Source organism: Eubalaena glacialis, chromosome 3, assembly GCF_028564815.1.
Source record: "Eubalaena glacialis isolate mEubGla1 chromosome 3, mEubGla1.1.hap2.+ XY, whole genome shotgun sequence".
NCBI classification, from domain to species: domain Eukaryota; kingdom Metazoa; phylum Chordata; class Mammalia; order Artiodactyla; family Balaenidae; genus Eubalaena; species Eubalaena glacialis.
The window spans coordinates 14,862,074-14,886,628 of record NC_083718.1 but is presented as its reverse complement, the minus strand read 5'-3'; the positions used below and the strand labels follow the sequence as shown (position 1 = coordinate 14,886,628).

General features: G+C 38.5%; 1 protein-coding gene across 1 annotated transcript in view; it reads left to right on the top strand.

The window, feature by feature from the left end:
* Positions 1–24,267, top strand: part of USH2A (usherin) — a 795,289-nt gene extending 771,022 nt beyond the window's left edge. Inside the window, exons 70-71 of the mRNA XM_061185303.1 lie at positions 22,297–22,518; positions 24,156–24,267. Of these exons, the coding sequence (XP_061041286.1) occupies positions 22,297–22,518; positions 24,156–24,245 (312 nt within the window). The 3' untranslated portion in view covers positions 24,246–24,267. The remainder of the gene's footprint in view (positions 1–22,296; positions 22,519–24,155) is intronic.
* The last annotated feature ends 288 nt before the right edge of the window (positions 24,268–24,555 follow it).

Sequence of the window (24,555 nt, the reverse complement as noted above, 5' to 3'; positions counted from 1 at the left end):
TTAAAGGGTATTGTTTGTCTACATTCCCTTTCTGATATTTCATTGTTAGTGTAAAGAAATGCAACCAATTTCTGTATATTAATTTTGTATCCTGCTACCATGCTGAATTTGTTTATCAGTTCTAGTAGTTTTTCTGTGGCATCTTTAGGGTATTCTAGATATAGTATCTTGTCATCTGCTTATAATGATAATTTTACCTCCTCCCTACCAATTTGAACACGTTTTATTTCTTTTTCTTGTCTAATTGCTGTGGCTAGGACTGGCAATTCTATATTGAATAGAAGTGGTGAGAGTAGGCATCCTTGTCTTGTTCCAGATTTTAACAGGAAGGCTTTCAGCTTTTCACCATTGAATATTATACTGGTTGTGAGTTTGTCATAAACAGCTTTTATTATGTTGAGATATGTTCCCTCTATACCCACTTTCATAAGGGGTTTTATCATGAATGGATGTTGAATTTTATCAAAGGCTTTTTCTGCATGTATTGAGATGATCCTGTGGTTTTGTCTTTTCTTTTGCTGATGAGGTGTATCACATTGATTTGCATATGTTGAACTCTCCTTGTGACACTGGGATGAACCCAAATTGGTGTGATGTATGATCTTTTTTATGTGTTGTTGGATTCAGTTTGCTAGTATTATATTGAGAATTTTTGCATCTATATTCATCAAAGATATTGGCCTGAAATTTTCTTTTTTGGTAGTGTCTTTGTCTGATTTTGGTATCAGGGTGGCATTGTCTTCATAGAATGTCTTTTGAAGTGTTCCTTCCTCTTCAATCTTTTGGAAGAGTTTGAGAAGGATCAGTATAAGTTCTTCTTTGTATGTTTGGTAGAATTCACATGTGAAGACCTCTGGTCCTGGAGTTTTGTTTGTAAGGAGTTTTTTGAAATTACAGATTCTGTTTCACTTCTAGTGATCAGTCTGTTCAAGTTATCTATTTCTTCTTGATTCAGTTTTGGTGCATTGTATGTTTCTAGAAACTTGTCCGTTTCTTCTAGTTTGTCCAATTTGTTGGCATAAATTGTTCACAGTATTCTCTTATGTTTTTCCCCCCCTCCCATGGTATCAGTTGTGATTTCTAGTCTTTCCTTTCTTATTTTGTTTCTTTGTGTCTCCCCTCATTTCTTCTTGGTGAGCCTGGCCAGAGGTTTGTCTATTTTGTTTACTATCTCAAAGAACCAGCTCTTGGTTTTATTGATTTTTTTCTATTGTTTTTTAATCTCTATTTATTTCCTCTCTGATCTTTGTTATCTCCTTCCTTCTGCTGACTTTAGGTTTTCTTTGTTCCTTTTCTCATTCTTTTAGGTGGTGGGTTTAGGTTGTTTCCTAAAGAAGGCCTCTATCACTATGAATTTCCATGTAAGAAATGCTTTTGCTGCATCCCATAGATTTTGTATGGTTGTGTTTTCATTGTCTCATTGCTTCAAGTATTTTTTAATTTCTCCTTCTTCTTTTTTTTTTTTTTTTTTTTTGGCTTTCAGGGAAAAGTTTTTATCTTACTTATTTATTTTTTTATTTTTTATTTTATGTTGGAGTATAGTTGATATACAATGTTGTGTTTCAGGTTTATAGCAAAGTGATTTAGTTATACATATACATATATTTATGCTGTTTCAGATTCTTTTCCCATGTAGGTTCTTACAGAGTATTGAGTAGAGTTCCTTGCGCTATACAGTAGGTCCTTCTTGATTATCTATTTTATATATAGTGGTGTGTATATGTTAATCCCAACCTCCTAATTTATCCCTCATCCCACCCCCACTTTTCCCCATTGGTAACCATAACTTTCTTTTCTATGTCTGTGAGTCTGTTTCTGTTTCGTAAATAAATTCATTTGTATCATTTTTTAGATTCCACATATAAGTGATATCATATATTTCTCTGACTTACTTCACTTAGTATAATAATCTCTAGGTTCATCCATGTTGCTGCAAATGACATTATTTCATTCTTTTTATGGCTGAGTAATATTCCATTGTATACATGTACCACATCTTCTTTTTCCATTCATCTGTTGATGGACATTTAGGTTGCTTCCATGTCTTGGCTATTGTATATAGTGTTTCAATAAGCATTGGGGTGCATGTATCTTTTCAAAGTATGGTTTTCTCCAGATATATGCCCAAGAGTGAGATTTCTGTATCATATGGTAACTTTATTTTTAGTTTTTTAAGGAACCTCCATATTGTTCTCCACAGTGGCTGCACCAATTTACATTCCCATCAACAGTGTAGGAGGGTTCCCTTTTCTCCTAACCCTCTCCAGCATTTATTGTTTGTGGACTTTTTAATGAAGGCCATTCTGACCAGTGTGAGGTGGTACCTCATTATAGTTTTGATTTGCAGTTCTTTAATAATTAGCAATATTGAGCATCTTTTCATGTGCTTTTTGCCCATCTGTATGTCTTCTGTGGAGAAGTGTTGATTTATGTCTTCTGCCCATTTTTTTTTTATTGTGTTGATTGTTTTTCTTAATATTGAGCTGCATGAGCTGTTTTTATATTTTGAAGATTAATCCCTTTTTGGTCACATCATTTGCAAATATTTTTTCCCATTCTGTGGGTTATCTTTTCGTTTTGTCAGTGGTTTCCTTTGCAGTGCAAAAGCTTTTTTTTTTTAATTTTTATAGGAGTAGAGTTGATTTACAATGTTGTGTTAGTTTCACATGCACAGCAAAGTAAATCAGACTAATTATATATATATGTGTGTGTATATATATATAATATATATGTATATTATATAATATATATATATAAAATCTCCATTCTTTTTCAGATTCTTTTCCCATATAGGTTATTACAGAATATTGAGTACAGTTGCCTATGCTATACAGTAGGTCCTTATTAGTTATTAATTTTATACATAGTAGTTAGTATATGTTAATCCAAATCTCCTAATTTATCACTTATCCCAACACTTCCCCTTTGGTAACCTTAAGTTTGATTTCGAGATCTGTGAGTCTGTTTCTGTTTTGTAACTCAGTTCATTTGTATCATGTTTTAATTAGATTCCACATATAAGTGATATCATATGATATTTGTCTTTATCTGACTTAATTCACTTAGTATGATAATCTCTAGGTCCATACATGTTGCTGCAACTGGCATTATTTCATTCTTTTTTTAAATTTTTATTTTATATTGCAGTATAGTTGATTTACAATGATGTGTTAGTATCAGCTGTACAGCAAAGTGATTTAATAATACATATACATATATCTATTCTTTTTCAGATTTTTTTCCAATATAGGTTGTTACATGGTATTGAGTAGAGTTCCCTGTGCTATACATTAGGTCCCTGTTGATTATCTGTTTTATATATAGTAGTGTGTATATGTTAATCCCAACCTCCTAATTTATTCCTCCCCCCACCTTTCCCCTTTTTGTAACCATAAGCTTGTTTTCTAAGGCTGTGAGTTTGTTTCTGTTTTGTAAATAAGTTCATTTGTATCATTTTTAGATTCCACATATAAGTGATATCATATGATATTTGTCTTTTTCTGTCTGACTTACTTCACTTCGTATGATAATCTCTAGGTCCTTCCATATTGCTGCAAATGGCATTATTTATTCTTGTTTATGACTGAGTAATATTCCATTATATATATGTACCACATCTTCTTTATCTACTCATCTGTTGATGGACATTCACATTGCTTCCATGTCTTGGCTATTATAAATAGTACTGCTGTGAACATTGGGGTGTGTGTATCTTTCTGAATTAGAGTTTTCCTCTTTTCTGGCTATATGTCCAGGAGTGGAATTACTGGATCATATGGTAGTTCTATTTTTAGTTTTCTGAGGAACCTCCATACTGTTTTCCACAGTGGCTGCACCAACTTACAATCCCACCAACAGTGGAGGAGGGTTTCCTTTTCTCCACACCCTCTCCAGCTTTTGTTATCTGTAGAATTTTTAATGATGGTCGTTCTGACAGGTGTGCAGTGGTACCTTGTTGTACTTTTGATTTGCATTTCTCTAATATTAGTGATGTTGAGCATCTTTTCATGTGCTTTTTGGCCATCTGTATGTCTTCTTTGGAGAAATATCTATTTACATCTTCTGCCCGTTTTTTGATTGGGATCTTTGTTTTTTTGATATAGAGTTGCATGAGCTATTTGTAAATTTTGGAGATCTATCCCTGTGGATCACTTCATTTGCAGATATTTTCTCCCATTCTGTGGGTTGTCTTTTCATTTTGTTTATGGTTTCCTTTGCTGTGCAAAGCTTTTAAGTTTAATTAGGTCCCATTTGTTTATTTTTGGTTTTATTTTCATTACTCTAAGGGTGGATCCAATAAGATGCTGCAATTTAAGTCAAAGAGTGTTCTGCCTATATTTTCCTCTAAAAGTTTTACCGTATCCAGTCTTACATTTATGTATTTAATCCATTTTGAGTTTAGTTTTGTGTACAGTGTTAGAGAATGTTCTAATTTAATTCTTTTATATTTAGCTGTCCAGTTTTCCCAGGAGAACTTCTTGAAGAGACTGTCTTCTCTTCATTGTAAATTGTTGCCTCCTTTGTCATAGATTAATTGATCATAGTTGCCTGGGTTTATTTATGGGCCTTCTATCACATTCCCTTGATCTCTATTTCTGTTTTTGTGCCAGTACCATACTGTTTTGATTACTGTAGCTTTATAGTATAGTCTGAAGTCAGGGAGCCTCATTCCTTCAGCTCCATTTTTCTTTCTCAACGTTGTTTTGGCTATTCAGGGTCTTTTGTGTTTCCATACACATTTTAAGATTTTTTTGTTCTAGGTCTGCAAAAATACCAGTGGTAATATGATAGGGATGGCTTGAATCTGTAGACTCCCTTGGGTAGTATATTCATTTTGACCATATTGATTCTTCCAATCCAAGAACATGGTATATCTTCCTTTCTGTTTGTGTCATGGTCGATTTCTTTCATCAGTGTCTTATAGTTTTCAGAGTACAGGTCTTTTGCCTCCTTAGGTAGGTGTAGTCCTAGGTATTTTATTCTTTTTGATGCGATGGTAAATGGGATTGTTTCCTTAATTTCTCTTCCTGATCTTTCGTTGTTAGCATATAGAAATTCAACAGATTTCTGTGTATTAATTTTGTGTCCTGCAACATTACCAAATTCATTGATGAGCTGTAGTTATCATCTGGTAACATCTTTAGGATTTTCTACGTATAGTATCATGTCATCTGCAAACATTGACCATTTTATTTCTTCTTTTCCAATTTGGATTCATTTTATTTCCTTTTCTTCTCTGATTGCCATGGCTAGGACTTCCAAAACTATGTTGAATAAAAGTAGTGAGAGTAGACATCCTTGTCTTGTTCCTGACCTTAGAGGGAATGCTTTCAGCTTCTCACCTGAGAATTATGTTAGCTGTGGGTTTGTCATATATGGCCTTTATTATATTGAGGTATGTTCCCTCTATGCCCAGTTTCTGGAGAGTTTTTATCATAAATGGGTGTTGAATTTTGTCAAAAGCTTTCTCTGCACCTATTGAGATGATCATATGGTTTTACTCTTCAATTTGTTAATGTGGTGTATCACCCTGGTTGATTTGTGGTATTGAAAAATCCTTGCATCCCTGGAATAAATCCCACTTGATCCTGGTGTATGATCCATCTAATGTATTGTTGGGTTGGGTTTGCTAGTATTTTGTTGAGGATTTTTGTGTCTGTGTTCATCAGTGACATAGTCCTGTAATTCTCTTTTTTTGTGATATCTTTGTCTGATTTTGGTATCAGGGTGACGGTGGCCTCATAAAATGAGTTTGGGAGTATTCCTACCTCTGCAATATTTTGGAAGAGTTTCAGAAGGATAGGTGTTAACTCTTGTCTAAGTGTTTGATAGAATTCGCCTGTGAAGCCATCTGGTCCTGGACTTTTGTTTCTTGGGAATATTTTAATCATTGTTTCAATTTCAGTGCTTGTGATTGGTCTGTACATATTTTATATTTCTTCCTAGTTCAGTTTTGGGAGATTGCACCTTTCTAAGAATTTGTCCATTTCTTCTAGGTTGTCCATTTTATTGGCATAGAGTTGTTTGTAGTAGTCTCTTATGATCATTTGTATTTCTGTGGTGTCAGTTGTAACTTCTCCTTTTTCATTTCTAACTTTCTTGATTTGAGCCCCCTCTCTTTTTTTCTTGATTGAGTCTGCATAAGTTTTATCAATTTTGTTTATCCTTTCAAAGAACCAGCTTTTAGTTTCATTGATCTTTTCTATTGTTTTCTTCTTCTCTATTTCCTTTATTTCTGCTCTGATCTTTATGATTTCTTTCCTTATACTAATTTTGGGTTTTGTTTATTCTTCTTTCTCTAGTTGCTTTAGGTATATGGTTAGGTTTTTTATTGGGGATTTTTCTTGTTTCTTGAGGTAAGAATGTATTGCTATAATATTCCCTAATAAAACTGCTTTTGCTGAATCCCAGAGGTTCTGGATCATCACATTCTCGTTTTCATTTATCTCTAGGTATTTTTTAATTTCCTTCTTGATTTCTTCAATGATCCATTGGTTGTTTAGTAAGATATTGTTTAGCCTCCACGTGTTTCTGTGTTTTACAGGTTTTTTCTTGTAGTTGATTTCTAACGTAATAGTGTTGTGGTCAGAAAAGATACTTGATATGATTTCAGTTTTCTTAAATTTACCAAGGCTTGCTTTGTGGCCCAGCTTGTGATCTATCCTGGAGAATGTTCCACGTGCACTTGAAAAGAATGTATATTCTGCTGCTTTCTGGTGGAATGCTCTATAAATTTCAATTAAGTCTATCTGGTCTAACGTAACATTTGAGGCCTGTGTTTTCTTAGTGATTTTCTATCTGGATGATCTGTCCATTGATGTAAGTGGAGTGTTAAAGTCCCCCAGTATTATTGTGTTACTGTCAATTTCTACTTTTATGGCTATTAGCATTTGCCTTATATATTGAGATGCTCATATATTGGGTGAATATATATTTAAAATTGTTATATCTTCTTCTTGAATTGATCCTGTGATGATTCTGCAGTGTTATATTTTTGTCTCTTGTAACAGTCTTTATTTTAAAGTCTATTTTGTCTGATATGAGTATTGCTACCCCAACTTTCCTTTGATTTCCATTTACATGGAATAACTTTTCCATCCCCTCACTTTCAGTCTGTGTTTCCCTAGATCTGAAGTGGTTCTCTTGTAGACAGCATATATATGGGTTTTGTTTTTGTATCCATTCAGACAGTCTATGTCTTTTGGTTGGAGCATTTAAACCACTTATATTTATGGTAATTACCAATATGTATTTATTGCCATTTTGTTGATTATTTTGGAATTGTTTTTGTAGGTCTTTTTTCTCCCCTTCCTCTTTTGTTCTCTTCTTTAGTGATTCGATGACTCTCTTTAGTGTTGTGTTTGGATTCCTTTTTCTTTTTTGAGGGTATATCTATTGTAGATTTTTGATTTGCGATTACCATGAGGTTTTGATATAGCAGTCTATGTATATACAAGATTGTTTTAAGTTGCTGGACTCTTAATTTCAAATGCGTTTCCAATATCCTGCATTTGTACTCTCCTCTTCTCATGATTGCTGGTTTTGACATCATATTTATGTGTGAGTGATTTCCTACCTTTACTATATGTTTGCATTTACCAGTGAGCTTTCCCATTTCATAATTTTCTTGTTTCCAGTTGTGGCCTTTTCTTTTCCATCTAGAAAGGTTCCTTTAGCATTTGTTTTAAAGCAGATGTTGGTGCATTTAATGTTTAAGAGATATCTTAAACTGTCCTCATTTCTTTTTTTTTTTTTAATTAATTAATTTATTTATTTTTAATTTATTTTTGGCTGTGTTGGGTCTTTTTTTTTTTTTAAGACTGCACTTTTCCCCCTTTTATTTTTATAAACTTTTTTTTAAATTTTTAACATCTTTATTGGAGTATAATTGCTTTACAATGGTGTGTCAGTTTCTGCTTTATAACAAAGTGAATCAGCTATACATATACATATGTCCCCATATCTCTTCCCTCTTGCATCTCCCTCCCTCCCACCCTCCCTATCCCACCCCTCTAGGTGGTCACAAAGCACCGAGCTGATCTCCCTGTGCTATGTGGCTGCTTCCCACTAGCTATCTATTTTACGTTTGGTAGTGTATATATGTCCATGCCACTGTCTCACTTTGTCCCAGCTTACCCATCCCCATCCCCGTATCCTCAAGTCCATTCTCTAGTAGGTCTGCATCTTTATTCCTGTCTTGCCCCTAGGTTCTTCTGAGCATTTATTTTCCGTTTTTTTTTTTATTTCGATTCCATATATATGTGTTAGCATACGGTATTTGTTTTTCTCTTTCTGACTTACTTCACGCTGTATGACAGTCTCTAGGTCCATCCACCTCACTACAAATAACTGTTTCATTCCTTTTCATGGCTGAGTAATATTCCATTGTATATATGTGCCACATCTTCTTTATCCATTCATCTGTTGATGGACACTTAGGTTGCTTCCATGTCCTGGCTATTGTAAATAAAGCTGCAGTGAACATTTTGGTACATAACTCTTTTTGAATTATGGTTTTCTCAGGGTATATGCCCAGTAGTGGCATTGCTGGGTCGTATGGTAGTTCTATTTTTAGTTTTTAAGCAGCCTGCATACTGTTCTCCATAGTGACTGTATCAATTTACATTCCACCAACAGTGCAAGAGGGTTCCCTTTTCTCCACACCCTCTCCAGCATTTATTGTTTGTAGATTTTTTGATGATGGCCATTCTGACTGGTGTGAGATGATATCTCATTGTACTTTTGATTTGCATTTCTCTAATGATTAGTGATGTTGAGCGTCCTTTCATGTGTTTGTTGGCAATCTGTATATCTTCTTTGGAGAACTGTCTATTTAGGTCTTCTGCCCATTTTTGGATTGGGTTGTTTGGGTTTTTGATATTGAGCTGCATGAGTTGCTTGTATGTTTTGGAGATTAATCCTTTGTCAGTTGCTTCATTTGCAAGTATTTTCTCCCATTCTGAGGATTGTCTTTTCGTCTTGTTTATGGTTTTCTTTGCTGTGCAAAAGCTTTTAGGTTTCATTAGGTCCCATTTGTTTATTTTTGTTTTTATTTCCATTTCTCTAGGAGGTGGGTCCAAAAGGATCTTGCTGTGATTTATGTCATAGAGTGTTCTGCCTATGTTTTCCTGTAAGAGTTTGATAGTGTCTGGCCTTACATTTAGGTCTTGAATCCATTTTGACTTTATTTTTGTGTATGGTGTTAGGAAGTGTTCTAATTTCATTCTTTTACATGTAGCTGTCCAGTTTTCCCAGCACCACTTATTGAAGAGGCTGTCTTTTCTCCACTGTATATTCCTGCCTCCTTTATCAAAGATAAGGTGACCATACGTGCATGGGTTTATCTCTGGGTTTTCTATCCTGTTCCATTGACCTATAGTCTATTTTTGTGCCAGTACCATACTGTCTTGATTACTGTAGCTTTGTAGTATAGTCTGAAGTCAGGGAGCCTGATACCTCCAGCTCCATTTTTCTTTCTCAAGATTTCTTTGCCTATTCGGGGTCTTTTGTGTTTCCATACAAATTGTGAAATTTTTTGTTCTAGTTCTGTGAAAAATGCCAGTGGTAGTTTGATAAGGATTGCATTGAATCTGTAGATTGCTTTGGATAGTAGAGTCATTTTCACAGTGTTGATTCTTCCAATCCAAGAACACGGTATATCTCTCCATCTGTTTGTATCATCTTTAATTTCTTTCATCAGTGTCTTATAGTTTTCTGCATACAGGTCTTTTGTCTCCTTAGGTAGGTTTATTCCTGGATATTTTATTCTTTTTCTTGCAATGGTAAATGGGAGTGTTTTGTTAATTTCACTTTCAGATTTTTCATTATTACTGTATAGGAATGCAAGAGATTTCTGTGCATTAATTTTGTATCCTGCTACTTTACCAAATTCATTGATTAGCTCTAATAGTTTTCTGGTGGCATCTTTAGGATTCTCTATGTATAGTATCATGTCAACTGCAAACAGTGACAGCTTTACTTCTTCTTTTGTGATTTGGATTCCTTTTATTTCTTTTTCTTCTCTGATTGCTGTGGCCAAAGCTTCCAAAATTATGTTGAATAATATTGGTAAGAGTGAGCAACCTTGTCTTGTTCCTGATCATAGTGGAAATGGTTTCTGTTTTTCACCATTGAGGACGATGTTGGCTGTGGGTTTGTCATATATGGCCTTTATTATGTTGAGGAAATTTCCCTCTATGCCTACTTTCTGCAGGGCTTTTATCATAAATGGGTGTTGAATTTTGTTGAAAGATTTCTCTGCATCTATTGAGATGATCATATGGTTTTTCTCCTTCAATTTGTTAATATGGTGTATCACGTTGATTGATTTGCATATACTGAAGAATCCTTGCATTCCTGGGATAAACCCCACTTGATCATAGTGTATGATTCTTTTAATGTGCTGTTGGATTCTGTTTGCTGGTATTTTGTTGAGGATTTTTGCCTCTATGTTCATCAGTGATATTGACCTGTAGTTTTCTTTCTGTGTGACATCTTTGTCTGGTTTTGGTATCAGAGTGATGGTGGCCTCATAGAATGAGTTTGGGAGTGTTCCTCCCTCTGCTACATTTTGGAAGAGCTTGAGAAGTATAGGTGTTAGCTCCTCTCTGAATGTTTGATAGAATTCGCCTGTGAAGCCATCTGGTCCTGGGCTTTTGTTTGTTGGAAGATTTTTAATCACAGTTTCAATCTCAGTGCTTGTGACTGGTCTCTTCATATTTTCTATTTCTTCCTGGTTCAGTCTCGGAAAGTTGTGCCTTTCTAAGAATTTGTCCATTTCTTCCAGGTTGTCCATTTTATTGGCATATAGTTGCTTGTAGTAATCTCTCATGATTATTGTGTTACTGTCGATTTCCTCTTTTATAGCTGTTAGCGGTTGCCTTATGTATTGAGGTGCTCCTATGTTGGGTGCATATATATTTATAATTGTTATATCTTCTTCTTGGATTGATCCCTTGATAATTCTGTAGTGTCCTTCTTTGTCTCTTGTAATAGTCTTTGTTTTAAAGTCTATTTTGTCTGATATGAGAATTGCTACTCCAGCTTTCTTTTGATTTCCATTTGCATGGAATATCTTTTTCCATCCCCTCACTTTCAGTCTGTATGTGTCCCTAGGTCTGAAGTGGGTCTCTTGTAGACAGCATATATACGGGTCTTGTTTTTGTATCCATTCAGCCAGTCTATGTCTTTTGGTTGGAGCATTTAATCCATTTACATTTAAGGTAATTATCGATATGTATGTTCCTATTACCATTTTCTTAATTGTTTTGGGTTTGTTATAGTAGGTCTTTTCCTTCTTTTGTATTTCCTGCCTAGAGAAGTTCCTTTAGCATTTGTTGTAAAGCTGCTTTGGTGGTGCTGAATTCTTTTAGCTTTTGCTTGTCTGTAAAGCTTTTAATTTCTCCATCAAATCTGAATGAGATCCTTGCTGGGTAGAGTAATCTTGGTTGTAAGTTTTTCTCTTTCATCCCTTTAAATATGTCCTGCCACTCCTTTCTGGCTTGCAGAGTTTCTGCTGAATGATCAGCTGTTAACCTTATGGGGATTCCCTTATGTGTTACTTGTTGTTTTTCCCTTGCTGCTTTTAATATTTGTTCTTTGTATTTAATTTTTGATAGTTTGATTAATATGTGTCTTGGTGTGTTTCTCCTTGGATTTATCCTGTATGGGACTCTGTTCTTCCTGGACTTGATTAACTATTTCCTTTCCCATATTAGGGAAGTTTTCAACTATAATCTCTTCAAATATTTTCTCAGTCCCTTTCTTTTTCTCTTCTTCTGGGACCCCTATAATTCGAATGTTGGTGCGTTTAATGTTGTCCCAGAGGTCTCTGAGACTGTCCTCAATTCTTTTCATTCTTTTTTCTTTATTCTGCTCTGCAGTAGTTATTTCCACTATTTTATCTTCCAGGTCACCTATCCGTTCTTCTGCCTCAGTTATTCTGCTGTTGATCCCTTCTAGAGAATTTTTAATTTCATTTATTGTGTTGTTCATCTCTGTTTGTTTGCTCTTTACTTTTTCTATGTCCTTGTTAAACGTTTCTTGTATTTTCTCCATTCTATTTCCACGATTTTCGATCATCTTTACTATCATTATTCTGAATTCTTTTTCAGGTAGACTGCCTATTTCCTCTTCATTTGTTAGGTCTGGTGGGTTTTTGCCTTGCTCCTTCATCTGCTGTGTGTTTCTCTGTCTTCTCATCTTGCTTAACTTACTGTGTTTGGGGTCTCTTTTTCACAGGCTGCGGGTTCATAGTTTCCATTTTTTTCGGTGTCTGTCCCCAGTGGGTAAGGTTGGTTCAGTGGGTTGTATAGGCTTCCTGGTGGAGGGGACTAGTGCCTGTGTTGTGGTGGATGAGGCTGGATCTTGTCTTTCTTGTGGGCAGGTCCACGTCTGGTGGTGTGTTTTGGGGTGTCTGTGGCCTTATTATGATTTTAGGCAGCCTCTCTGCTAATGGATGGGGTTGTGTTCCTGTCTTGCTAGTTGTTTGGCATAGGGTGTCCAGCACTGTAGCTTGCTGGTCGTGGAGTGGAGCTGGGTCTTGGCTTTGAGATGGAGATCTCTGGGAGCTTTTCACCGTTTGATATTACATGGAACTAGGAGGTCTCTTTTGGACCAGTGTCCTGAACCTGGCTCTCCCACCTCAGAGGCACAGCCCTGATGCCTGGCTGGAGCACCAAGAGCCTGTCATCCACACGGCTCAGAATAAAAGGGAGCAAGAAAAGAAAGAAAGAACGAAGAAGATAAAATAAAATAAAGTTATTAAAATACAAAATAAATAATTATTAAGAAAAAAATTTTTTAAGTAATTAAAAAAAAATAAATGGACAGACAGAACCCTAGGACAAATGGTAAAAGCAAAGCTATACAGACAAAATCACACACAGAAGCATACACATACACACTCACAAAAAGAGAAAAAGGGAAAAAATATATATATATTGTTGCTCCCAAAGTCCACCTCCTCAATTTGGGTTGATTCATTGTCTATTCAGGTGTCCCACAGATGCAGGGTACATCAAGTTGATTGTGGAGATTTAATCCTCTGCTCCTGAGGCTGCTGGGAGAAATTTCCCTTTCTCTTCTTTGTTCGCACAGCTCCCGGGGTTCAGCTTTGGATTTGGACCCGCCTCTGCATGTAGGTCGCCTGAGGGCATCCGCTCTTTGCTCAGAAAGGACGGGGTTAAAGGAGCAGCTGATTTGGGGGCTCTGGTCACTCAGGCCGGGGGGAGGGAGGGGTACGGATGCGGGGCGAGCCTGTGGTAGCAGCGGCCGGCGTGACGTTGCACCAGCCTGAGGCGCACCGTGCGTTCTCCCAGGAAGTTGTCCCTGGATCCCGGGACCCTGGCAGTGGTGGGCTGCACAGGCTCCCGGGAGGGGAGGTGTGGATAGTGACCTGTGCTTGCACACAGGCTTCTTGGTGGTGGTAGCAGAAGCCTTAGCGTCTCATGCCCGTCTCTGACGTCTGCGCTGATGGCCACGTCTTGTGCCCGTCTCTGGCACTCCTTTAAGCAGCGCTCTTAATCCCCTCTCCTCGCGCACCAGGAAACAAAGAGGCAAGAAAAAGTCTCTTGCCTCTTCGGCAGCTCCAGACTTTTTCCCGGACTACCTCCCGGGTAGCTGTGGCGCACTAGCCCCCTTCAGGCCGTGTTCACGCAGCCAACCCCAGTCCTCTCCCTGGGATCCGACCGAAGCCCGAGCCTCAGCTCCCAGCCTCCACCCGTCCCGGCGGGTGAGCAGACAAGCCTCTTGGGCTGGTGAGTGCTGGTCGGCACTGATCCTCTGTTCGGGAATCTCTCCGCTTTGCCCTCCACACCCCTGTTGCTGCGCTCTCCTCCATGGCTCTGAAGCTCCCCTCCTCCGCCACCCACAGTCTCCGCCCGCGAAGGAGCTTCTAGTGTGTGGAAACCTTTCCTCCTTCACAACTCCCTCCCACTGGTGCAGGTCCCATCCCTATTCTTTGTCTCTGTTTTTTCTTTTTTCTTTTACCCTAGCCAGGTACATGGGGAGTTTCTTGCCTTTTGGGAGGTCTGAGGTCTTCTGCCAGCGTTTAGTATGTGTTATGTAGGAGTTGTTCCACATGTAGATGTATTTCTGATGTATTTGTGGGGAGGAAGTTGATTTCCCCGTCTTACTCTTCCGCCACCTTGAACTCCTCCCCGCTGTTTTGGGTCTTCGTTGCTGCGAGTGGGCTTTCTCTAGTTGCGGTGAGCAGGGACTACTCTTCGTTGCAGTGCGTTGGCTTCTCACTTCGGTGGCTTCTTTTGTTGTAGAGCATGGTCTCTAGGCGTGTGGGCTTGAGGAGTTGTGGCACATGGGCTCAGTAGTTGTGGCTTGTGGGCTGTAGAGTGCAGGCTCGGTAGTTGTGACACACGGACTTAGTTGCTCCGCGGCATGTGGGATCTTCCCAGACCAGAGCTCGAACCCATGTCCCCTGCATTGGCAGGCAGATGCTTAACCACTGTGCCACCAGGGAAGTCCCTTAAACTGTCCTCATTTCTTTTCATTCTTTTTTCTTTATTCTGTTCTACAGCAGTGATTTCCACTATTCTGACTTTGAGCTCACGTATCCAATCTTCTGCCTCATTCATTCTGCTATTGATTCTTTCTAGTGTATTTTTCATTTCAGTTATTGTATGTTCAACTTTGTTCCTTAGATCTTCTAGTTCTTTGTTAAACATTTCTTGTAACTTCTCAGTCTGTTCCTCCATTTTTTTCTGAGATCTTGGATCATCTTTACTCTCATTACTCTGAAGTCTTTTTTCGGATAGATTGACTAGCTCCACTTCACTTAGTTGTTCTTCTGGGGTTTTATTTTGTTCCTTCGTCTGGAACATATTCCTCTGCCATCCTATTTTGTCTAACTTTCTGTGTTTGCGGTCCCACAAGCTGCAGGATTGTAGTTTCTCTTGCTTCTGGTGTCTGTCCCCTGGTGAGTGAGGCTGGTCTAAGAGGCTTGTGCAGGCTTCCTGGTGGGAGAGACTGGTGCCTGCCTACTGGTGGTTGGAGCTGGGTCTTTTCCCTCTGTTTGGCAGGGCCATATCAACAGGTGTGTTTAGAGGTGGCTGTGGACTGAGGAAGACTTTAAACAGCCTGTCTGCTGATGGGTGAGGCTATGTTCCTGCCCTGTTGGTTGTTTGGCCTGAGGTGACCCAGCACTGGAGCATGCAGGCTGTTGGGTGTGGCCAGTTCTTGGCATCAAAATGGAGGCCTGCAGACAGCTCATACCAATAAGTGCTCCCCAGTACCTTGACACCAGTGTCCTTGTCCCTGCAGTGAGACACAGTTGCCCTCCTACCTCTCCAGGAGACCCACCCAGACCAGCAGGTAGGTCTGACCCAGGCTTCTGTGAAGTCACTGCTTTTTCCCTGGGTCCCAGGGTGCACAAGACCTTGTGTGTGTCCTCCAAGAGTGGAGTTTATGGTTCCTCCAGTCCTATGGAGTTCCTGCAATCAAGTCCCACAGGCCTTCAAAACCAAGTGCTCTGGGGGCTGCTCCTCCTGATGCCAAACCCCCAGACTGGGCAGCATGACATAGGCTCAGAACTCTCACTCCTGTGGGAGACCCTCTGTGATATAATTATTTTCCAGTTTGTGTGTCACCCACCTGGCAGGTGTGGGATTTGATTGTATCATGAATGCACCCCTCCTACCATCTCATTGTGTCTTCTTCTTTGTCTTTGTACATAGAATATCTTTTTTGTTAGGTTCCGGTCTTTTCTGTCGATGGTTGTTCAGCAGTTAGTTGTGATTTTGGTGTTTTCTTGAGAAGAAGTGAACTCAGGTCCTTCTACTCTGCCATCTTGTCCTCCACCCAGGCATCTATTTCATTCTTTTCTATGGCTCAGTAATATTCATTGTATAAATACACCACATCTCCCTTATCCGTGCATCTGTCAGTCTGTCAGTGGATGTTTAGGTTGTTTCCACGTCTTGGTTATTGTGAATATAGTGCTGCTATGAACATAGGGGTGCATGTATCTTTTTGAATTATAATTTTGTCTGGATATATGTCCAGGAGTGAGATTGCTGGATCATATAGCGACTCTATTTTTAGTTTTTTGAGGAACCTCCATACTGTTTTCCATAGTGGCGGCACCAATTGACATTCCCACCAACAGTGTAGGAGGGTTCCCTTTTCTCCACAACCCCCTCCAGCATTTGTTATTTGCAGATTTTTTAACGATGCCCATTCTGATTGGTGTGAGGTGGTACCTCATTGTAGTTTTGATTTGCATTTCTCTAAAAATTAGCGATGATGAGCATCTTTTCATGTGCCTATTGACCATCTGTATGTCTTCTTTGGAGAAATGTATATTTAGGTATTTTGCCCATTTTTTAATTGTGTTGTTTGTTTGTTTTTGTTGTTATTGGGTTGTATGAGCTGTTTGTATATTTTGAAAATTAAGCCCTTTATTGGTCACATCATTTGCAAGTATTTTCTCGCAGTCTGTAGGTTGTCTTTTCATTTGGTTTATGGTTTCCTTTGCTGTCAAAAGCTGATAAGTTTGATTACGTCCCATTTGTTTATTTTGTTTTTATTTTTATTGCCTTGGGAGACTGACCTACGAAAATGGTATGATTTATGTCAGAGACTGTTTTGCCTATGTTCTTTTCTAAGAGTTTTATGATGTCATGTCTTATATTTGTCTTTAAGCCATTTTGAGTTTATTTTTGTGCATGGTGTGAAGGTATGTTCTAACTTCATTGATTTGCATGTGGCTGTCCAACTTTCCCAACACCACTTACTGAAGAGATTTTCTTTTCCCCATTGTATGTTCTTTCCTCCTTTGTTGATGATTAATTGTCCATAGGTGTGTGAGTTTATTTTGGAGCTCTTCTATTCCATTGATCCATGTGTGTTTTTTCTGCCAATACCACACTGTTTTGATAACTGTAGATTTGTAATATTGTCTGAAGTCTTGGAGGGTTATGCCTCCTGCTTTGTTCTTTTTCCTGAGAATTGCTTTGGCAATTCTGGGTCTTTTTAGGTTCCATATAAATTTTAGTGTTATTTGTTCTAGTTCTGTGAAAAATGTCATGGATAATTTGATAGGGGTCGTGTTAAATCTATAGATTGCTTTGGATAGTATGGCCATTTTAACAATATTAATTCTTCCAATCCAAGAGCATGGGATATCTTTCCATTTTTTTTTATCATCTTCAGTTTCCTTTATTGATGTTTTGTAGTTCTCAGCATATAAGTATTTCACCTTCTTGGTGAATTTTATTCCTAAGTATTTTATTTTATTTTATTTTTTGATGCAACTTTAAAGGGTATTGTTTGTCTACATTCCCTTTCTGATATTTCATTGTTAGTATAAAGAAATGCAACCGATTTCTGTATGTTAATCTTGTATCCTGCTACTTTGCTGAATTTATCAGTTCTAGTAGTTTTTGTGTGGAGTCTTTAGGGTTTTCTCTATGTAGTATCATGTCATCTGCATATAATGACAATTTTACCTCTTCCCTACCAATTTGAACATATTTTATTTCTTTTTCTTGTCTAATTGTTGTGGCTAGGACTTCCAATACTATGTTGAATAGAAGTGTTGACCATGGGCATCCTTGTCTTGTTCCAGATTTTAGCAGGAACGCTTTCAGCTTTTCACCATTGAGTATTATATTGGCTATGGGTTTGTCATAAATAGCTTTTATTATGTTGAGATATGTTCCCTCTCTATCCACTTTTCAAGGGTTTTTATCATGAATCAATGTTGAATTTTATCAAATGCTTTTTCTGCATCTACTGAGGTGATCATGTGGTGTTTGTCTTTTTTTTTTGATGTGGTGCATTACATTGATTGATTTACGTATGTCAAACCATCATTGTGACCCTGGGATGAATCCAAGTTGGTTGTGGTGTATGATCTTTTTTATGTATTGTTTGATTTGGTTTGCTAATATTTTATTGAGAATTTTTGCATCTATATTCATCAAAGATATTGGCCTGTAATTTTCTTTTTTGGTGGTGTCTTTATCTCGTTTTGGTATCAGGGTGATGGTTACTTCATGGAATGTCTTTGGGAGTGTTCCCTCCTCTTCAGTCTTTTGGAAGAGTTTGAGAAGGATTGGGGTAAGTTTTTTGTATGTTTGGTAGAATTTGCCTGTGAAGCCATCTGGTCCTGGACTTTTGTTTGTAAGGAGTATTTTTATTACAAATTCTATTTCATTTCTAGTGACTGGTCTTTTCAAATTATCTATTTCTTCTTCATTCATTTTTGGTGGACTGTATGTTTCTAGAAACTTGTCCATTTCTACTAGGTTGCTGAATTTGTTGGCATATAATTGTTCATAGTATTCTCTTATGGTTTTTTGTATCTCTGCAGTATCAGTTGTGCTTTCTCCTCTTTCCTTTCTTATTTTATTTGAGTCTTCTCTCTTTTCTTCTTGGTGAGCCTAGCCAGAGGTTTGTCAATTATGTTTACCCTTTCAAAGAACCAGCTCTTGGTTTTATTGATTTTTTCTATTGTTTTTTTTTTAAATCTCTATTTTATTTATTTCTTCACTGATCTTTATTATTTCCTTCTTTCTGCTGACTTTAGGTTTTGTTTATTCTTTTTTTTTTTCTAATTCTTTTAGGTGGTGGGTTAGGTTTTTTTCAACTTTTCTTGTTTCATGAAGAAGGCCTGTATCACTATGAACTTCTCTCTAAGAACTTTTGATGCATCCCATAGATTTTGCATGGTTGTGTTTTCATTGTCATTTGCCTCAAGGTATTTTTTAATTTTTTCTTTGTTTTTATCGTTGGCCCATTGGCTTTTTAATAGCATGTTGTTTAGTCTTCATGTAATTGTTTTTCTTTTTTCCTCATTTCTTTTTCTGTGGTTGATTTCTAGTTTCATGCCATTGTGGTCAGAAAAAATGCTTGAAATAATTTCTGTACTCTTAAATTTGTTGACTGTTTTGTGCCCTTGTATGTGGTCAATCCTAGGCAATGTTCCATGTGCACTTGAAAAGAATGTGTATTCTGCTTTTTTTAGATGTAATGTCCTGAAAGTATCAATTAAGTCTAACTGTTCTATTGTATCATTTCAGAGCTCTGTTGCCTTGTTGATTTTCTGTCTAAAAAATCTTTCCATTGATGTGAGTGGGGTGTTAAAGTCTCCTACTATTATTGTATTCCCATCAGTTTCTCTCTTTATGTCTGTTAGTATTTGTTTTATGTATTTGGGTCCTCCTATACTGGGTGCATATATGTTGACAAGTGTAATATCCTCTTCTTGTATTGATCCGTTTACCATTATATACTGTCCTTCTTTATCTTTCTTTTTAGACTTTGTTTTAATGTCTATTTTGTCTGATATGAGTATTGTGACCCCCAGTTTCTTGTCATTTCTGTTTGCGTGGAATATCTTTTTACATCCCCTCACTTTCCACCTATGTGTGTCCTTTGCCCGAAAGTGGGTCTCTTGTAGGCAGCATATTGTAGGCTCTTGTTGTTTATCCAATCTGCCACTCTATGGCTTTTGATTGGAGCATTCTGTCCATTGACATTTAAGATAATTATTGATATTTTATTGTCATTTTAAACCTTGTTTTCCCATTGATATTGTATTTCTTCTTTGTCTCTTTCTTTTTCTTTTGTTTTTCCTTTTGTGGTTTGATGATTTTCTTTCGTATTTTTCTTGTGTTCTCTTCTTTTTGGTTTTTGTGAATTTATTGTATGTTTTTGATTTCTGGTTACCTTGTTTTTCAAGTATATTAGCCCCTTCCTATATCTACTGGTTTTAGACTGGTAGTCATGTAGTCTCAAACACATTCTGGGAAAAAAATCTACATTTTCTTACTCTCCTCTCCCACATTTTATGATTTTGATGCCTTCTTTTACATCTTCATGTTCATCCTTTTTTCATCCTTTTGGTTATCATCGCTTTCACAGAAATTTTTTCTTTTAATATGTGTACTGGCTTATTTAAGTGATTTAGTTTCAAACTGAGATTTTCTGTTTCCTATAGATTCTTGCTTCTTTTCTATTTAGAGAAGACGTTTTGATATTTCCTTTAGGATAGGCTTAGTACTGCTGTATTTTTTTAGTTTTTGCTTGTTTGAGAAATTCTTTATCTCTACTTCTATTCCAAATGATAAGCTTGCAGGCTAGAGTATCCTAGGTTATATATTTTTCCCTTTCAGGACTTTGAATATATCTTGCCACTCCTTCCTGGTCTGCAACATTTCTGTAGAGAAAGCAGCTGATAGCCTTATGGAGGTTTGCTTGTAATTAACTCTTTGTTTTTCTCTTGCTGCCTTTAGATATTTAGCAGGCCTCCTCTTTGCTCTGTGGTTGTCACTGCCCTGTCAGGGGCAGAGTCTGCTCCTGAGTTGTTGGAGTAGAAGGCCTCAGAACGGTTTCTGAGCTGCAGTGTGAGGTAGACGGGAGTGGAGTGTTCCTGCTGGGAGAGGGGCCACTGAGTCTTCCTTTGCCGGAGCTGTCTACCAGGGAGTGCATTCTGTGGTGTCACCTGTGCAGGCTCACAAAGTACACTGTGGTTGGCACTGCCCTCGGCACCGCCTCCACTGTGGGAATTCAGGCAGTTGGCCCTGGTGTCCCTCAGGCACTGTTTTCACAAAGCCACCGTTTTCACAAACCCACCAGCACAGATCCTTAGGTGCGGATCCACTGAAGTTGGGTACCAGGACTGCAGTAGTCACACATCTGGACCTGCCATGGGAGCTATGGAAGCATCCCAGACCCCAGCCCCGCCTCCACGTGCATGTGACCGCAAAGCCCACAGCTGCTGAGGCCGGACTTGTCTGAGCCATGGGAGCACCCACTGTCCTGCTCCCAGAGCTCATAGAGGCAGCAGGGAGAAAGAGGCTGTATGGCAGGCTTCACCCCTCCCTTCACACGCCCTTTAGTAATGGCACTTTGCCTCTATAGCAGGCCCAGGCTTCTTCTGTGTACACCCCAGCTGTGGCCCATACCACACTCCAGCCCCTTCAGTCTGTCTCCATGCCGCCAACCCTAGTCCTCTCCCCCGGGCTGTCCTCTGAAGCCTGAGTTTCAGCACCCAGCCTCTGCACATACCAGTAGGCATGCATCTTGGGCTGGGGATTGCAACAAGGTGGCACCGATCCTCTGTGCCCATCTCTCTCTGTTCTGCCTGCCGCCAACCAGTTGTTGCACTCTCTTCCGAGCCTCTGAAGCTCCCTTTCTGTCCCAGCTGATCTCCCCGCCAGTGAAGGTGCTTCCCAGGATGTAGGAACGTTTCCTCTTGCACAGCTCCCGGCCAGGGGTGCAGGTCCATCCCGATTTCTTTTTTTTTCTTTTGCCCTACGCAGTTATGTGGAGTTCTTTCTTGCACTTCTGGGTGTCTGATATCTGTTGCCCTAGTTCAGTAAGGTATTACATGAGAATTATTCTACATGTAGATGTATTTTTGATGTATTTGTGGGAGGAGGTGAGCTCCACGTCCTTCTATTCTGCTATCTTGTTTCCTCCCTCCAAAGAACTTGTTTTAAAACGTTCCAAACACTGATACCGCACTTTTGTTTTCAGTTTGACTCCGTGGCTGATGTATCTGATGTGTCAAGCAATGTTACCCTAAAAAGTTACACCATGCACTTTGAGGTACCTCTGTGTGCTGCATGAATGCACGATCTTTGCATGGTGTGTTGATGGCACGGTGAAAAGCAGAACACTTCACTGATTGGTTAAATCAGCTAAATCAGAACCCTCAGATGTTTAGAGCAGCTACACTTCCTAATGGCACATTCTAGATCCTAATCATAGAGTGCCTTTGTCTTTCTGATGTCTTTGTGAGTCCTCTTTATTTTGGAGGCTGGAATCCTATAACAAGGGGAACAATGTGGAATGAGAAAAGAGGGAGGGAGGAGTCAGGTTCCCTACATAAATCCAGGAACTTTAAAGTGAAATACAGTTGTGCTCACTTAGTGACTGACCATGAGAGAACATTGCTAACTTTGCTCTGGGGAAGGGCTGTTCTCAAGAAGGAGGCTCTATGCTGACACCCATGAAGAGACTACCTTGCTAACCCGACCCCTCACCCTACTGCTTTGCGATGCAGCAGCCTTAGTCCACAGGGAACAATAGCCAAAGCACCAGTATGTGAGCTCTTGGGGCACTAAGAATGCTGGCCATCTAACGTGACCATCAGCTTATTATCTCACCTTTACCAAGAATCCAGGGGCCACAGGACTCCAGATGAGCTAAGTTCCATAGGAGATGATGGGGACAGCGTTCCCTTCATTGATGACATGTGACACATGATTTTCTATCCTACTTCAAGACTGTTTTCTTTAGACCTTAGTCACCAACAGTAACTTTTTTTTTCAGGGCTTAGCTGATACCAAAATCCCCCGGTCTGGGACACCTGTGAGTATTAGGAGCAACCGAAGCCTCTCTGTACTGCGCATCCCAAGTCAGAACCAAGTCAGCCAGACCTGTTCCCAAGGCTCTCTCCACCGCAGTGTCAGTCAACTCATGGACATTCAAGACAAGAAGGTCTTGATTGACGACTCGCTGTGGGAAACCATCATGGGCCATGATAGCGGACTGGTGAGTCAATTTCCTCATCCAGAGCCTTTGCTAAACATTCCAGAAGTATGTTGATAAAGAGGTGGCATGGAGCTTCCTGTACCTCATTGAATGATGGCCGCACAGCACTCAGTGCATCCCTCTGACCGCTTACCCAATTATTTTGCAACAACTTGTTTACCTGCTTGATGAGCAGGGTAGAAACTTTGTCTTGTTCTTCTGGCACATAATAGATGCTCAAAAAATAAATTCATGCATAAGTAAAGAGACAAACAGGCTCTACTTCATTATCTTGGGCAGAACATGACTGAAAACATTGGAACTGGCCTAAAAGAGGCATAAAGTACAAGCACCTGTTTTACTAAAGGGAAAAAAAAAAAAGAAAAGGAAGTGTGTTTTCCTTCTGGTTTATGGTTAGAGGAGAAAAAGAGTCTCTCAATAGGATCAATAGTTTCTTTCCAAGAAACTCAGAAAATTATGATAAATAAGGCCATTACTATTTATGAACTTTGTTTTTCATAATTTCAGTCCAGGGGGTACAAAAGAGTTAACCTCATCATTATGTAATATTTATTTTGAGCCCCTAGTGGCTGAAATGAATAAAGTCCTGGAGTTTTTAGCAACCATCACACTTCATTGTGCCAACTACCTACATGTCTGAGAGAGTACCATTCCTTTGGAATAGCTGGATAATAAACAGATGGCCGAATAAGAACTTAGCGCCTCTGCTTACTCCTCTGAGCCAGAAGTCATCACCTCCATTTCTTTCAACTATATGCTTCTGCATTTGGACTCTCACTCATCTCTCTCTCTCTCCCCACTTCTCACTTTTCCTTCACTGAGAAGTTGATGACTTTCATGAAACCTTTCTTAACTAATGGCAAGGAATAAAGCAAGTTTCCTGGCTCCAGTTTCCAATCACAACAAAAAATAAAACTTACAGTCCTTCTGGTTTGCTTAGAATGATGATAAATAATAAGCATTTAAAAATCATGGGCCTGTTTGAAGTTGTTACAACTATTGAATTCCATGATTCCATTTTGGATCTAAAGTTTCTAAATATCAGGAATAATTATATTAGGTTGAAACATAAATAATTGTTAATTGATCATATTTGACATGCAAAATGGCAGTTTCATATAGTTCAACATAATACATTGAGGGCTTAGATGAATGTGTGCCCTTACCCAAGAACACACAGCTAGTAATTTTTTTGTGGAATTGGGATCTTAGAAACATTGTCTGATTACACTGCCCCCATTCTTCACTATTATACTATATTGCCATTTTTGCTTACTTTTGACCATACTGGTAATAGGCAGTATGCAAAGCAATTCAGTGAAAGCTTTTCAAGATGCCCATACTCGGCAAATTACCTGTTCATTATAACATTATAATCAATATTACTAGTCCTATTCAATAAATATGAAATACAGTAAGAGAGTGAGACACAATGGAGCATAACAGCTTGCATTCTGGCTCTTCTGTTTAATTTTGAACTAAATCATATAAAACGTCCCCACTTTACAGATGAGGAAACTGAGGCTTGAAAGGTTAAGATATGGTACAATGTAACACTCAAATGATACATTAATACATTTTGCATAAGACTATTGCCAGCAAACATCCTAACCAGTGATGATTGGTGTCTTTTTCAGTATGTGGATGAAGAGGACCTGATGAATGCCATCAAGGGTTTCAGCTCTGTGACTAAGGAACACACCACATTCACCGACACCCACCTGTAAAGGATGGAAACCTGTAAGATATAAAGCTGGATGAGGGCTCCACACCCCATCCCCACTGGCTTATCACACATCATAAATGCTGAAAAGCCATTGCTTGTTATCCTATAATCCTTTAAAGAAATGAGGAGTGTTTTTGAAATTGTTCCTCCCTAATTAGAGGTCTAAGAACTATTATTTTTCTGGCTGTCTGAAATGTGGGGTTTATGTCTGTATGAAAATACTTATTTTGCTCTCCTTATTTTGTGGAAGCTAAATAAGCATATAACTTTTACTTGGCTCATTTGGCAGTGACGCCATTGTTTAAACGAAT